Below are 17,540 nucleotides of genomic sequence, written 5' to 3' on the forward strand. Positions count from 1 at the left end.
CTAAAAGGGTTTGTATATATTCTACATTTTCAACTAAATCTAGTGTGCAGTTAGTCATTTGTGGTGTGCTCTCTAGCTATGCCCTCTCTCCTCATCTCCACTCTTCTCCTCTCGTCCTTCATATTTTGCAATGGTATCAGAGCTTGCTTGCCTTCTGTCGAGGCATTGCGATTCATATGAGATTGAGAGATCGATAGATTGAGAGTTCTCGAGTGTTCTCCGTGAGAGTCCACTTTCGATGAGAGATCATCCATTCTTTGAGAGAAATTTTCCGTGATTTGGGAGAGAAATTTTTGTCCATTTTCCATTCATTCTGTTCACTCCTCTTGAGTGTTAGTGAGACTTTCTTTGTGAGGGAGGGAGGGAGAGAAATTCCTTGAGTTCATTGAGAGAAAGAGAGATTAGATTCATTGTGAATTCTTAGAGAGTTAGAGAGGTTCATCTCTATTGAGAAAGAGAGACGTGTGAGAGTCTAGGTCTAAGAGGAGAATTCTTTAGAGGACCTGCAAGCAAGGACTCAAACAATTACAGCAGCACAAAGCAAGCGAGGCGGCCATCTACAACGACTAGAAGTGCTGCAAGCACCAGCCTCTCCATCCATAGGCAAGCTCCAATCTTCAACGACTCATAAACTAGTCCAAATGCCTCGACAGAGCAGTCAACAATGCCATCAACAATAGAAGGAAAGGCGGCCTAAAGACTTCTTCAAGTAGCTTCAACAACTCGACATACTCAAGACCTAAGGCATCTGAGCTTCTACGGGCAACCTCCTTCAGCACCTAAGGCATCTAAGGCATCTAAGCTTCTATGGCGACCTCCTTCAGCACCTAAGGCATCTAAGCTTTCACAAGCTACTATCGCCTCCTTCTACGATCTCCACACATGGGTCCATGCATTCCGCCTTAGTCGAGAAGCCCCTACAACCAAAGGCAATGTCTTGGCGGCAAGCTCCAGTCGAGTTTTTCCCCGCAATGACCTGCACAGTGGTGCAATAGCTCGAGCGACTCCTTTGTAGCGCCCACCTCCATGGTTTGGCATACTAAGCCTCCATCTCAAACCACCTCTGCAACATGCATGCCCATTAGCCACAACGCCTTCCAACTTTATCTCGAGCAAAGGCTTTCAACCAGCGATTCCAACCCAACAAAGGCGACACAGCTGACCGCCTCTCCAATCTATAGTGACCATCACATAGCGCCCCTTGCTTCTATCGAGCTTCACACCAATGAGCCCGTCCAAAAAACCTCCCTACCATGACCTCTATAATGATGGACTCCCAGATCTCCATGACAAGGTCGGTCCAACACGATGAAAATCTGCACAGTAGTACCGAAATCGAATCTCAAAGATTCCAACAAGTCTTATCACCTCACATTCGGACACGTGGCCACCACAATTGTGGTGACATGTCATTAGTCAGAACCGCAGTGACATGTCATCACCATATCTTGTGCCATGTCAGTAGAACCGCCTAAGTGCCATGTCAACAGGTTGCCTTATTTGACATGTCATTTGTGGCTCAGTAGTGCCACATAGGTAGTCATATCATCTGTGACATGTCAGCACTGATGCCACATCACCCTATACAATCAGTTACCACATCATCCACACCACATCACCCTATCCACATCACTTGCCACTTCAGCATCTGCCACCTTAGTAGTGCCACCTCAGCACTACCATGTGGCAATCCCCTGACAAACACAAGTACCCCTTGACAGCCACACACAGGCACTGCATGTGCACCTAGCTGCCACATTATCGCAGGGCTCCACTGGCATACACCTTGGAAAAGCACACATTCTGCATATGACTTACCCTACCACATTTTGCATGTGACTCACCCTACCACATCATACTGTGCATTTGCACCCTTTTTGCCTCTCCACCTAGATCAAGCCATATCTCTTGATCCAGGGAGAATTCGAGGGCGCTCCAAAAAGAAAAAACACTCGATTTTTTGTGCTCTACGCTCATTACATCACGTGCACATTTCAATGCAGGTTTCACACACTTTTGAGCTTGGGAGACAAATGCACTTCTTGTACACACTGATATCAACCTCTACATCGATGCATTTGACCCAGCACCTAAAACAAATAAAGAAAATGAATTATTTGCTATTTTTTCATTAGCCAACAGTTGGTCTAGATCTAGATCAGAGTAGATTAGATCATCCTTACAAGAGATAATCCACAAAAGCCAATCGAAGCCATCCCCAAAATTTCCTAAATAGTTCCTACTCAAAGTTAGTCCCTTTGCTCACATGTGGCTTCACATCATTACATTTCTTGAAACCCTATGTTCCATAGTTCAATGAGCATAATTTAAAGTGTTTAGACGCTTTGATTGATTGATCAGAGGGTGGATGCCACATGATTTGATTTTACACACACATGCCAACATTGTAAATACTATTTGGCTATTTTCTGGCATTGTGCACATAATTTAAGCCTTGTAAATCCTCTTGGCTATTCCTAGCATCATTTGCAAAAAGACTTGTAACAGATTGGATTATATATTGTAGTTCTATCTTCACCGACAGTTCAGATTGCACTTGATACAATCAATGTATTGCAGTTGATTCGGACAGAGATTTCATAGGCACTTTGAGTACATTTCTTGCACCATGTTTACGACTAGTAACCTCAATTTGAAGGCATCTGCTAAGCTAGACAACTCCAATTACGGCACATGGAAATACCAAATGGAGACCATTACTGTACTTCAAGACAATGGATGCATGTCCATGGGTCTACAACTAGACCATTGGACGATCGAGCCAGCAGTAGCTCCACTCCCACTATTGTTGCAGCACCAGTAGTGGGATCTATAGCTGCACCACCAGTGTCTGCACCTGTAGTAGATCTTGCCATGCATGAGCATAGGATGAATGGGACAAGAAATAAAAATATGCGTATCATTTGATCAAGCAGAATGTGCAAGATGTCATGCTAGGACAGCTCAACATAGTCAAGACATCAAAAGAAGCATGGGATATGTTTGCAGATCTCTATGAGTCTAAGAGCACTTCCAGGATTCTCACATTGAGAAACCAAATCAACCAGATTTTTTGCAATAGTAGTGAAACCGGTCATGACGTACTCAAGATCAAATATTACAACCGCATATGAATCCTGTAGAAATGGTTCAAGTCATCCTGAATGGACTAGGAGAGGGATATGAGAATCTAGTACAGAGTATTGCCATTCAATGACAAATTCCAACATTGGAAGAGCTACAGTCAGTGTTAGTAAGGAACTCAAGATGTAAGCCATTCATGCACACAAAGGTCATTCCAACAATGATCAAGCATTCACAGCTTTTAATAGAAGCAGAGGCAGAGGTAGATCCTTTCAGCAAAGTGGTCATCATCAACAAAACAAAGTCATCAGTAAAATCAGCATCAACATCCACTAGGAAATCATTCGAACAGAGGAAAATTCCAAGGAAGAGGGAATTCATCCACCGACATGTCAAGCATTCAATGCAACTATTGTCATAAGTTTTGAAAGAGATATTTGAAAGAAGCTGTACTACCAAGGCGGTCAATCTAGCAGCAATCGAGGGAATTTTGAGGAAGAGGAAATCATCACAGTGGACATTCAAGTCACAGTCATTAGGTCAATGAACCTAAGAATATGTTTCTTGCAAGCGAGGATATGCATAAAACTGAAACAATGTATCTTGAAATAGATTGCAATTCAAAAGGGGAATGCAGTTATCAAGTTGTTCAAGTAGATCAGGATCCTTGGTACATCGATAGAAGTTCATCATCCCACATGATAAAACATCAAGAATGGTTCACATTGATGAAACCGTTAGAAGGATAGAAGAATGTTATCTACACTACAGATAACACACTGAATCCAGTTTAAGGGAAAGGCATTGTCCATATGAACAATTTCACTAGTATGAAAATGATTGGTGAAAGATGTATTCTATGTTCCGAAGCTCACCAAAAACCTCTTGTTAGTTGGGCAAATGACGAAACACAACTATCGAGTCATCTTTAATGGAGAATGAATACACTATCAGAGACAAATCCAAAGGATATTAGCTATCCACTAGTAGGAAAAGCAGTCAACGAAGGACGCTTGTTCAGAATGCTAGCTTCAGTACCAGATTTGCATGCCATGTCATCTCAACCGCAACATATGCCACTTTCTGCAATATGGCACAAGAGATATGGACATGTCAATTTCAAAAGCTTAATACAGCTCAGCAATTAGAATATGGCAATTGGAATTCCTAAGACTAAAGTTTCTTGGAAAAGTTTGCAAAGCATGTTGCTTTGGTAAAAAAAAGCGAGCCAATTTTGGTAGGAGCACCTCTCAAGCATGAGGTATTCTTAATTTAATTCATAAAGATGTATGGGGTTATGCCTAGACTTGCAATATCAATGGTTCACTTTACTACTTGACTTTCATCGGCGACTATAGTAGATATTGTTGGGTCTACATTCTGAAAGAGAAATCTAAAGTCTTTTCCAGCTTTCAAGAATTCAAAGCCATGATAGAAAACCAGACTAGCAGAAAGATCAAAGTCATGAGATCAGATAGAGGAGGTGAATACATGTCTTCAGCATTCATGAAATTTTGCAAAAGTAATGGCATTAAAAGAGAATTCACTTGTGATACTCCTCAGCAGAATGCAAGAGCTGAAAGGAAGAATGGTACTTTAGCAGACAGTGCTAGAGCAATGCTCAGTGAGAAGCGTCTTTCGAATCAGTATTGAGAGAAGCAATTACCACTGCAAACTACTTGCTCAATCAGCTTCCGACCAAACTGATTCAGGGTATGACACCTTATGAAGCATTCACTGGACCCAAGCCACACATTAGTCATCTTTTCAGATTTGGTTGCATAGCATATGCCCACATACATGATGATCATTGCATAAAATTAGATGCAAAGTCACGTAAATGCATCATGGTTGGCTACAGTGAAGAAATCAAAGCATACAAGTTATATGATCCCATCAACAGAAAGGTCATCATCTCTAGATATGTAATCTTTGAATCAAAATGGAAAACATTAAATTCATAGGATATGGACACACCGATTACTTAGTCACCTATAGGAAAGGTTAATAAAGAAGAGCAAGAATTGCCAGAGAAACCTCGAGAAGAGCAACAACAACTCAGACGGTCTATTAGGGAAAGCAGATCACCAGCCAGATTGACATATGCTCAAAAAGGCAAAGCAATTCAGGTTGAAACCACCAATTATGCTCTTATGCCTACCATCATGGCCATAGAAGAGCCAGTGTACTTCAAAGATGCAATTGATGAGCAGTTGACAAGCTAGAATGGCAAACTGCTATGAATGAAGATATGGAAGCTTTGTACAAGAACAACACTTGGGAATTATGCAACCTTCCACCAGGAAAGAAGGCCATAGAAAACAAATGGGTTTACAAAAAGAAGTAAAATCCAAATGGAAGCATTAAAAGATACAAAGCCAGACTAGTTGCAAAAGGATTTGCACAAAAATATGGTCAAGACTATGATGAGACTAATGCTCGGTTCTTGATATCACTAGCGACACTCAGCAAATGGAATGTGTACCAGCTAGATGACAAGAATGCTTTTCTCAATGGTTACCTAGACAAGGAAGTCTATATGCAACAACCAGCAGGTTATGTTGTACCAGGAAAAGAGAATCAGGTTTGCCATGGCAGAATTTGACAAGAAAGATCTTGGACTTATGCACTATTGTCTTGGTATTGAGTTTTGGAGAGATTTAAATAGTCTCCAGAAGAAGTTTCAAATGGCAGATTGCAAGATTGCAACCACTCCCATGGAACAGAGTTTAAAACTTACAAGGTTCCATCATGAACTAGAACGCTTTGTGCAAAGTACAAAAATGGAGGCTTTTTTGGCATTATCTTTATTAAACACAGCCACATATAGTTTGTGCAAGAGCATAATCAACACATGATTGTTGGAGAACATGGACATTTTGCAGGTTATGATATATTTTATTATGTTTGTGATGGATATTCTGGCACCTTGCTCATGTGCAAACGGGATCTCAATCCCTGTCTTGCTTTCAATCATCCCAGTGGCAGATGGTTAGTAATACAATGCCTGCTTCATGAAGAAGTATATGAATTTGCATCTGTTTATGCCCCATAGAATTCTACCCTCAGAGTAGGTCTATAGGGTCAGAGATTGCAACTTATTCATGGTGTGGAAATGCTTTGCTTCGTGGTGATTTTAATAATGCTCCAAATTTCAAAGACAAGACAACACATCAATTTGGGATGCTCACCATTGGACGCACCTCTTGGGCTGCTATGCTTTTTGCATACATGCTTCTGATATTTGGGTTTTGTCAAAACCATATGATAAAGGATTTACGTTTCACACTCACAACACTAGGGCAGACCGGATAGGTGGTATTTGATTTATTGGTGGAAAAGATGCTTGTGTATCGTATGGAAGAATGTGCTTCCTCTAAAGTAGAAGGTCTTCACGTGGCGATGCCTGCTGGGGGTTTTTCCAGTGGGGACCACAGTAGCTCGACGCCGCGTTGCACCTACGCATTGTTTGCGTTGCTCTTGTCCCAAAGAAACAATTCTACAACCCTTGTGGACTTGTTCGGCTACTGCAAACTGGACCATCTAGCATGATAGAAACCTTCGCATGTCCTATTTTGCTCCTCTAGATACTTATGCATCCTTTGGACATTTCTCCACATGTCTTAGAAGTGGGAAAGGTGACATTTCTCAGCATGTCTTAGAAGCGTTTTCCGAGTTGGTGGGAGGACTTATTCTCTAGTGGTTTCGTCACTCGTGTGTGCATGTGTGTGTGTGTGTGTGTGTGAAGGTAAACTGATTTTAGCTCTTCACATGTCATCATCACAACCACTTTAATATATAGACTCTAATATAATATAGAGCCTAGATTATAATGATGATCGATGATGGATAGATAGATATTGGGCGAGTTGCGTGAGCTTCAAGCCTTGACCTGTGAAGTTGCGAAATTGGGGTGGCTGATCGACGGGAGATCCATGGACACTACAGCGGCTGCAGAACTAGGAATGGCTGTCCTCGGGTCGGGCGTTGATGGGGTTGGATTTTGGGATGGAGGAACCTCGGATCAGAATCATTGGCCTGGGGATGATCCCAATCGCTCCAGAACAGTTGAGGTAGGAACATGGGAGAGGGGCGAGGGTCATAGATCTTTTGGCAGGCGGGATCGTGTCCCCTTTTCTGAGACTGAGCCTCCGCACAAACGAATGAGGCATGTACCAGCAGAATTTTCAGCGCATGTCCATGGGGATGGTGGCTTTAGAGGGACATCAGACAATGTTGCGTTTTCTGGTTTGGCGTGTCCTGATTCTGAAACTGGGAGGTCAGCTCCTCTAGCCACAATAATTAAGTCAGGTTACGGTGGCGTTGTACTTTCGGTTCAGGAAGAGACGAGGAAAGCGAACATTTTTTCAGGGGAATTTGCTCTTGATACAAGGCCCCAAACTCCAAGCTCGTCAGGCGCTCCAGGATCCCCGTTTACAGCGAGAGGAAGAGGTACAGGCAGCATATTCTTCAAGACCAAATTGTGCACTAAATTCAGGGCAGGCACATGCCCTTTTAACTCTAATTGTAATTTTGCGCATGGCATGGAAGAATTGAGGAAGCCGCCTCCTGGCTGGGAAGACGTTGTGGCAGTTCAAGACGCAGAACGTGGTTCGCGCAACAGGGAAAGCTCTGGCCAACCTATTTTGTTGACTACGGTTTCAGGAAACTCAGATTCCCAACGGTTTCACAAAACCCGACTTTGCAAGAAGTATAATAGTGAAGAAGGGTGTCCGTACGGGGACAGATGTAATTTCTTGCATGATGATCAAGCGAGGGCGAGAGAGAGCAACGCTATTAGTCTGGGACCTACTGGCAGCCCAAGCGGATCAGGTGGCGGTGGCATTAATACAGGTGACAGGCCACCCAATTGGAAGACTCGGATGTGTAATAAATGGGAGACGACAGGTCACTGCCCATTTGGACTGAAATGCCATTTTGCTCACGGTCTTTCAGGTAAAGTATAATATGACGACTTGCCTCTGTGGTTTTAATTGTTGGTGGAGAGTTTTTGAAGTAGAAGTTGGAGTCCTCGAAGTGTATGTGTGGCATTCTTGAAGTTGGCCTGTTTCTTTTCAAGCCTCAAGAGTACGTTACCTGCACCATCTTATACTACTTTTCTATCTTCACTTGTCCTGCGCTTTGCAGAGTTGCAGACATATGGTGGAATTCATGTTGATTCTGATAATGGAGCAACTTCTGGCAATGGTCGTGGTGATGCCAAGCAAGGTGGGCGAGCATCTTTTAGAACTTTCCCAGACAATAGCTCCTCTCTGCACAGCACAGATGGACACAACCTAGCAACTACGTCAAGACATCTTTTGGCATCTATGCCAACTCATAAGCAAGTCATAAAACCAATGCCAAAGTGGAGGGGTCCAGCAGATGAAATCTCTACTATCTATGGTGACTGGATTGAGGAGGATGAATGGGAAGAACCACTACCATTACTTAAGCCAGCAACTGAACGGTTCTGAGAGAAAATTTCAGGAGTTAAACAGTTCAAAGAGAAAAGCTTTCCACATGTAACTGTAACATTGAAAGGAAATAGAAAGTGGAAATTCCCGCACACCTGGGACCTACGGGGAACCTAGTTCTTGTGATGATGGAGGTGTTGATGAAGATGACCTTTGGGGTAGAGAGTTGTGAATTTGGGCAAGCTTTTAGCCATCACATGAACAAGTAACTATTACCTCCTGCAGTGGTGTAATACTGTTTGCTTAAAAATCTCAGGCTGGTTGACCTCCTGACTGCTCTGCTCTATTGGATTGAAGACTGATTACAGAGTGCTTTGGAAATTTTGTTTTAAGGGGACAAATGAGTATGCATACTGTTGGAGTTCACATGCACACACATCTGTAGCCATGCGCAGAGCAACTCCTTTGACATGCTCAGAGATGTGCCGTGTATTGTATCTGTGCAGGAGCTCAAGCTATGAGATGGGTCCATAAGCCACCTAGGGGGGTGCAATGTGGTCATGTGACGTACATTTGCACTTGTGCATGCCCTACATGTACACACAAGTGCACACTCACAAGTACCGACATCTGTAATTGTTATCTGACCAGACCAATTCATGAGTCAGGATAGGTACTCATATAGGTATGCACACAAGCATAGGTGCATGCATGCATGCATCCCCCCGCTCCCGTCCCGCCTCTCTCTCTCTCTCTCTCTCTCTCTCCCCTCTGTGTGTGTGTGCGCTCCATGTGCATGTCCATTTGTGTGTTTCAATACCCCTTCAGTAGGATCAAAATCGGTTCCCTCTTGACATCGAGTTTGCCGCTCCTCTTGGGGGCAGCGTGGTAGCTCATTCAGTGTTCTCCAACAGGGTGTGCGTGTGTGGGTTCACTACGTCATCACATATATAACATTGGTCTCTTGTCGACTTGGACAAAGCTCCTCTCTCTGGAACATGCACACGCGTAAAATAACATTACAACCATATCAGGTTATCTGCACACTTTGTTAAGTACTCATGGTGACGTGCATGATGTGTGCAGTCAGGTGGTTGGCCTATCATGCCATTTGCCCACAAAAGGGAGATAGGAGAGCTCAGACTTGACAACTTTGTTGAGGGTGGCAGCCCAAGGCAGGGGTCTCAAGGCAGGAGGTGTAAAAAGGATTGGGTGGGCAGCCACTAGTTGTTAAGCCTTTAGAGGTGCAAAGAGTTTGTCCCCATGCCAAACAAATCTGGGACGCCTAAGTTTCCAGGTGTTGGATGAATATCTGTCGTTCTGGGTGACATTTCGGAAGAATGCAGACTACTCAGTCACCTGCCAGTGACAGCAGCCAGCAGCTTACCTCAGTCACCCTCTGTTGCAGGTGGAGTTGCTTGGACTGTTGGTTGTGCTTTCTCTGCAATTGGCCATGGGGAGCCTTCAAGTGAATTACTGGTCTCTGAACATTGGCTGGATCGAAGACGTTTTTGCGGACTAAACCGAGTTGAGCCTAGCAGCCTAATAACTGACCATTGCATCTGGTGAGCAAGGTCTTAGAACCAAGCCACACGCATCTTCTGGTTAGAGGCCTAAACAGCAAGAGAGATGCTGTCTAGCTCAAATTGGACCCTTGATGCCCAAGGGGTGCAACCCGGTGCTCTGGGAAGAGCAAGGGTAAGAGTATCAACACCAAAAACTCTCCGTGATGACAGAAGGAACACTATTGCTGCAGCTGGCTCCATGTGGCCTGTTACATGCATTAAATGTAAACCGGTGGAGCAGCCAGTGAATGAGCCCATTGACGTACTGAATCTTTTGCCCGCATGGCCTCAGTGAAGTAAAGCCTCGCTGCGCTCGCATGCTTGTGTGGCTTCACTCTGAGAGCAGCGCAAAGTATACAGAGGAGTTATTTTTTTGTTCGTTTGTGCATTGGCATCATCTTTTCGTGTGATTTGCTGCAATTATGAACACATTTGAAAAATAAAAGCTCAATGTTGGACGTTGCTGTCTTCTATCTCTGGCAGAGTGTGTTGGAATAGGGAAGCAAGAACTAGAACTAGAAACTGGAAATGAAATAACAAGACTGAAAGACAAGAAATACCTTGAGAAGAGTGTAGACAAGACACAAGCTAGATTGATTGATTACAATGATGTGACCCATTGAATATATGGGCCAAAGTACAAGACATAAAGCAAGAGTGCTTATGGGATAATTGTAGAAGTGCCACATGGCACACACTCAAGACATAAAGACTGACTTAGACTTAGACTAATGTAGACTAGGAAATAGTACACTTAGTGTGCACTTATCTCCAACACCCTCCTTAAGTGGACACTAGGAGTAAGACAGAAAGACAAGACTAGAAGACAGACATAAAGATTGATAGACTGAGAGACAAGATAGAAAACATGACAGACAAAAGATCCTGAGACACTCCTTCTCAAGTGATATCCTCATATGGGTCCACAAGGGTAGGGACAAGATGGATCCAAAACACAGTCAGATTGATAGACAAATAGACCGACAGACAAGACCAGATAGACAGAAGACTGACTATAGTCAAATAGAAAGACCGAGACACTAGAACCCCTTGACCTACATCATCGGTGGTCAAGGTGGTAGACAAGTCATAGAAGTAATCAGAAAGCCCATTTCTCGTCATGTGAGGAAGGAACAGTAGGATCAGCTGATGGAGATGTTGCAACAACATGGGCTGACTTAGATCCAGGGGATGATGTAGAGGTTTTGGAGTAGTAGTCCCTCTCCCGGTGATTATCACGGCCACAAATGGTGCATGGATGAGCCTTGAAATAGTCCTTCTCCATATGATTAGTTTTACCACAATGGGTGCAAGGCTTTCTTACCTTAGAACTTCCTTTCTTTGCTAAAAAAGCAGTGTCAGTTACCTTTCATTGTTGAGTTCTTTCTTCCTCTTGGAGAGCATTGATGATACCCTCAAGAGAAGGATTATTATGATACTTGAAGGTAGTGACAAGAGTAGCATAGGTGTCAGGTAAGCTTTTGAGAAGCACATCAATAGCAATGTCTTCGGAGATGGAAGACTTGACTGACGCAAGCTGAACCATATGACTGCGAAGATAATTGACATGAGAGGCTATAGTAGCTCCTTTCTGCATATGTAGATCAAAGAATGAGATCATAAGTGCAATCTTAGAGTTTTTAGATCGGGCTCCAAAAAGGGTATCCAAAGTATCCATGCTTGAGGAGCAGATTGTATGTCGGAGATGTGATGAATGTAATCATCTCCAAGGCCGAGCAATATGATAGCATAGGCTTTGTCGTTCTTGGCAGTGACAACTTGCTCAAAGGGACCTTCAAGAGCAGCACGGTGAACAATGTCCCAAAGACCTTCTTTCATAAGATGGCACTTGATTTTGATCTGCCAAGTATGAAAGTTGGACCCATTGAATTTGTCGATAGATATGAGAGAATGAGAGGAAGATGCCATGTGGGAAGGTCTTACCTCGTGCTAGGATGCAAGGGCAGTGTCTATTCCCTTACAATATTGCAGAAATAAATGAGAGGAGAGATCCAAGAAGCCGGTTCTCTCACCACTTTGTCAAGGCCATAGCATCTGACAGCCCATCGAAGCAGGAGGAACCGGCAAAAAAAGGAGAGACTGCTCAGCAAACTGAAAGAGGCAAAGCACAATACCTTAATCCCAGGTAGAGGTAGAGGTGCAAAAAAGGGCGCAGATCTTCGTGAAGATGGATTAGATTTCGAGCAGCATCTGGAAAAATCGGCTTGTGCAGGTACGGATTCTGTACAGTCGTACGGACTGTACGGACAGCTGAGTGCTGACGATGTACGGACGGCGAGCGGAGTACGGAGTACGGTCGACGTACGGACGACGTGCAGAGTACGGACGACGCTGTACGGATAGCAGGTACGTTGATGCAGGAGCGGGTGCTAGACTACGCAGATCTGGCGGTGCAAGACTGCGCAGATCTGGCGCTCAGATCTGTGGCTAAACTGCGTAGATTTGGAGCGCAGATCTGGTGCAGATCTGGAGCGGGAATACACACAGATCTGGCGCGCAGATCTAGAGCGCAATGGCGGGGCAGAAAGAGGGAGAAATATGAGAAGAGGGGCAGATCTGCAGTGGGAGAGAGATCTGAGAAAAGGCAGATTGAGGGGAGAGAAGAGGGAGAAGAGGGATCAACCTAGCTCTGATACCATGTTGGAATAGGGAAGCAAGAACTAGAACTAGAAACTGGAAATGAAATAACAAGACTGAAAGACAAGAAATACCTCGAGAAGAGTGTAGACAAGACACAAGCTAGACTAATTGATTACAATGATGTGACCCATTGAATATATGGGCCAAAGTACAAGACATAAAGCAAGAGTGCTTATGGGATAGTTGTAGAAGTGCCACATGGCACACACTCAAGACATAAAGACTAGACTTAGACTTAGACTTAGACTTAGACTAATGTAGACTAGGAAATAGTACACTTAGTGTGCACTTATCTCCAACAGAGTGCTGTTGGGGATGATCTTTGCAGGCTTATGTGTGTGATCAGCAGGCAACTAATCTGAAGGAGACAGCAGCGGAAGACCCAAAAGTGTTGATTACTGCTGCTGTAGGTGCTTGTCTCTTGGCGGTGTATGATTATGTGAGATATGGTGGGAAGAATTGGGCTCGGATGTCCTTGGTGAACTCTCAATCTTATCGAGAGCTAGCTCTAGTACTTCATTGTAGTGCTTTGTTCACTACTTGTGCCACTAAGTGGCAGCTTTACCTGTGAAGTGCTTCATCTCATGTTGCTATCTATTTATGTGCAAAGGTCTAGCTGCACCACCCTCCCGTTGCTATCATGCACGAGGCAGCAGCTCGACCTGTATTGCACAAGCAGGCTCTCGCAAGATGCCCCATCTGTCTGCAGTGAAGGTACTTTGCCCTGGGAGTCTTTTTTATAAATAATACATTATTAGCATTACACCCATCCAAGGTCTCAAGAAAGATCTCCTTAGGCATGGACTCCAAGTAATCTATTATCACCGTGAGTCGAGGGACCCTATCATCCGCCAAAATTAAGGCTACTGTGGGTAGAAACTCTAAGACTAATAGAAACCAAAATAGGAAAAGTGGAGAAGCCAAGACGGGAAGGAGGGGAGACAATGGGTTATAGCCACCCAAAAAAAGTTATCGTTACCAAAAGCCATTAGAAGATAGAGAAAAAGGAGGGCAGACTACTCCGTCTAAGCCATTGCTGAAAACCTGCCACACAAGGGTAGGCTAGGTAAAGGGAAAAAAACCTACAAGAGCAATTAGGCCGAAAAAGTCCTGGAGTTGTTCAAACCAGGCCTAAGGGGAGAGCACGGATGAGAGGTGGCATGGGGAAGGAGGTGGTGGAGGCAATGGGGAGGCAGGTGGAAAGAGAAGTGATGAAAAGGACGTAAGGACTAGAGGCACAAAAAGCATGGCACAAAAGGCAGTCAGAGTTGGGGAGAGGGGAGCTCTAAGGAGTATAACACAAAAGTTAAAAATTTAGTGAGCTTCCTTTACCATTATTGCCTCTGGACTAATGAATCTACGATAGTCAATAAACTAATAGTGAGGTTTGAATTTTTTAAATCCTCTCTCTCTCTCTCTCTCTCTCTCTCTCTCTTGCTCAAAATTAATTAATTAAAAATACTGATAAATTTACACAAAAAAGCACGCAGTGCACGCACACATATAATAACTATATGCATATACATACATATATACATACATATATACACACACACATACATGCATCTCTCTCTAGACCACATCTTCACCTTGAGGGCTATCATGGAGGAGGCGAGGTCGAGACACCGGAAAGTCTACATCCTCTTTGTAGACTTTCAAAAGGCCTTCGACAATGTCCTACTATGTCGCCTGATCAAGAGATTACAGGAGACACAGATTTCCGAGAAGTCCCACCTATCCTTAGGAGAGCATTTAAATCCCATATGAATCCCAAGCTATCTAAAAACTTCTCCCTCCTTTATTAATTTCTATTCTTTATTTGTTAGCAAGTGTGGGAGGAGACACTTCGTCCAATAAACTTCAGTCTTATTAAGGTTGATCTTAGAGCCAAAGGTCAGGACAAAAAATGTGCATAAACTCTAAAGTGTTGTCCTTGGAGATGATCTGAGGAGTGAGGTTTGTGTCATCAACAAATTGTTGACTAACAATTTGTTTGCCTCCCTCTAATTTAATGCCCTTGATTTTTGACCGCTACCCACCTTTTCTTGCATTAACCATCCCAATGCATTAACAGCTATAATAGTAAAAAGAAGGGGGAAAAGGGGACACCGTTGCCTGATGGATCTCCTAAGTGAGAGGAGAGGAACAACTAAGCCATTTACTTCTACCTTAGACACTACTTGGTTTAAGAAAACCTCAATAAGCTTGTAGAAAACCAAAATCCCATGTCCTTTAGTGAGATGAGGACAAACTTCCATATCATTCTATTGTAAGCCTTATCCAAATTGACTTTCAGAAAGCAAATATCTTGACCTCGTTCCTTTGCATACTTGAGTCCTTCCCAAAGAGCCTCAAGAATATTTCTTTCACTAATAAAATGCTTCTGCTCCTCTAATCCATGATTGCATTTTGTCCTCTATCTTAGGGCTAAGGCCTTGGCAAAGATCTTATAACATGTGTTAAGCATTGTGAGCAGCCTCCGGTTTTTGAGTTTTTGTTTGTTTCATTGTCAACCGTGGCATCCATTTCTCCTCTCCCAAAATAGTAGGATGTTCAGACCAACAATGTCCTCGGAGCATTGGTAAAACTCGACTAGTAGGTTGCCCTCCCCAAGATTCTTTCCCTTGGCCATACTATTACTACACACGTTTGAGCTCTTCCAAAGTTATATCTTTGTTTGAGTATAGAGCATCAAAGTTAAGCACCACTCTAGGATGTGTTGGGCTACATTTCTCCTTGGCTAAGAGCTTCTCATTAGTCATTAATAGTTTTTGATAGTGTTCTGAGACCACTTGATTGATCTCTATATTGTCAGTTATTGTCTTAACCATCCACAAACAAGCGAGTCAAGCTCTCTTGTGATGATTCTTCCTTATGGACCCAAAATTTTTATCATTGGCCCTATCGCCTTTTCTAGCCCACCATTCTCCAGTAGTGTCTATTCCTCTTTTTTCAGCTCTTCTCTAAAGGTCTTAATCCTTTTCTCTAAAGGTCTTAATCTTTAACTATCCTTGTTCTGAGAAATCAAAAGTTGGGCCTCTATATGATTTTTGAAAGTCTATCTTCTCATTTTTCTGGATATTGTTGCTCCTTTCCTAATAGCCTTTAGGAAGATCTTGGGCGTATCAATAGCTCTCAACCATTTGTCTGTATAACAAACTATTCCTCCAAAAACATCAAGCATCCACAGTAGGGCTAAATCTGTTAGTGGATGATATCCATCAGTAACGAATACTCGAGGATTAGAGTGTGTTATCTAAAATATTCCAACCATCATGGGTATTGCTTATTGCAATGACTCTTATCACATGGTAGTGGGAACTAGGAAATACTTGGAAAGCTAAAAAGGTTGTGTAAGCATTTTACAATTAACTAAAACTATAACACAAAATTTTCAAGGGAGAGGTGAGTGTTGGCTTGAATCTTCAAAAGCATAAAATAGGATCGCAAGAGTATATTCCAATTTATTTAAAGCTCTAACACATAGCTCTCGAGAGTGGTAAGTGCGAGCTTTAAACAAAACCATACAAACATATTTTACATCTTCACTCAAACTACAACACACAACTCGAGAGAGAGATGAGTGCTAGTTTGGGTCTTCAAAACAAAACTATGCAAACAAATTAATTCACACTGTGATGTATAAATCCAAAAAGAGCTAAATGTTAGCTTAAGTATCCTAGGCAAAGATATCTACAATTTAACTCAAGCTCTAACACGTAACTTTCAAGACAGATAAGCACTAAGGATGCAAGAATTTTATAATTTAACTTAAACTACAACACACGATTTTCAAGAGAGATGTGAGTGCTAGTTTGAGTCTTTAAAAGCATAAAACAAGACTATACAAACGTATTTATAGTTTAAAAAAAGCTATGTAAAAATGTTTTACATCTATACTCAACACAACTTTCTTCAAAGTAAGGCTATTTACATGTTTACAACTTACTTCACATTGTGACACATGACTCTTGAAAGAGCTAAATGCTAGCTTGAGTGCACTATGCAAAGATATTTGTAATTTAACTCAAGCTCTAACACAGTTGTAGAGGGAGGTAAGTGCTAGCTTGGGTCATTAAAAAGGTTAAAACTAACATTCCACATTTTAATCCACATTACAACACACACCTCTTGAGAGAGATGAGTGCTTATTTTAGTCTTTAAAAATCTGAAGCACGAGACTATGAGAACATGTTTATGGTTTAATTTAGACTATAACACATAACTTTTGATAGAGGTAAGTGCTTGTATGAGTGTTGAAGCATAACTATGCAAATACATTCCAAATCTTAACCCAAACTATAACACAAAACCATGAGGAGAGTCAAGTGCCAATTTGAATCCTCAAAAGCTTACATATTTTAAAACATGAAATGAAGCTTATATATTTAAAAACATGAAACTTTGTAATACATACTGCAATTATGTGCTTAAATAATATAAGTATTTACAGTCTAACTTAAGCTCTAACACATAACTCTCAAGCCAAGTAAGTGAGCTTGAGTCTTTAAAAACTTTAAGCAAAACTACGCAAACATATTTGACAAGTTCACTCAGACTATAACACACAACTCAAAAGAGAGATATGTGCTAGTTTGAGTCTTCAAGGCAAGACTATGCAAAAATATTTACAATTTAATTCACACCGTGATACATAATTGTTTTGTTGATGGATGATATTCATGAATAATGAGTAAAGTCTCTGTGTAAGGTAAGTTGGGTCCGAAGTCTAAGGCTACTAATGTCCACTCTTCCAACGACTTGACGATTGCCACTTGATTGCAAGGATGAATAAATAATCACAAATTCATGA

The 17,540-nt window shown here is 42.3% G+C and overlaps 1 protein-coding gene across 2 annotated transcripts; it reads left to right on the forward strand.

The window, feature by feature from the left end:
* The first annotated feature begins 6,951 nt into the window (after window positions 1–6,951).
* Window positions 6,952–9,310, forward strand: LOC147903237 (zinc finger CCCH domain-containing protein 56-like). Of its 2 annotated transcripts, XM_087373005.1 has the most exons (3): window positions 6,952–7,536; window positions 7,636–8,040; window positions 8,233–9,310. In XM_087373005.1, exons 1-3 carry the CDS (start codon window positions 7,020–7,022, stop codon window positions 8,559–8,561), a joined length of 1,251 nt encoding a protein of 416 aa, XP_087229131.1. In that variant the 5' UTR covers window positions 6,952–7,019; the 3' UTR covers window positions 8,562–9,310. The 2 variants fall into 2 exon arrangements, with proteins under 2 accessions (XP_087229131.1, XP_087229130.1); XM_087373004.1 differs by having other exon boundaries at window positions 6,952–8,040; window positions 8,233–9,309.
* The last annotated feature ends 8,230 nt before the right edge of the window (window positions 9,311–17,540 follow it).

This window comes from Dipteris shenzhenensis, chromosome 3 (assembly GCF_047967505.1).
Source record: "Dipteris shenzhenensis isolate YYH24624 ecotype China chromosome 3, Dip_SZ_1.0, whole genome shotgun sequence".
NCBI lineage: Eukaryota > Viridiplantae > Streptophyta > Polypodiopsida > Gleicheniales > Dipteridaceae > Dipteris > Dipteris shenzhenensis.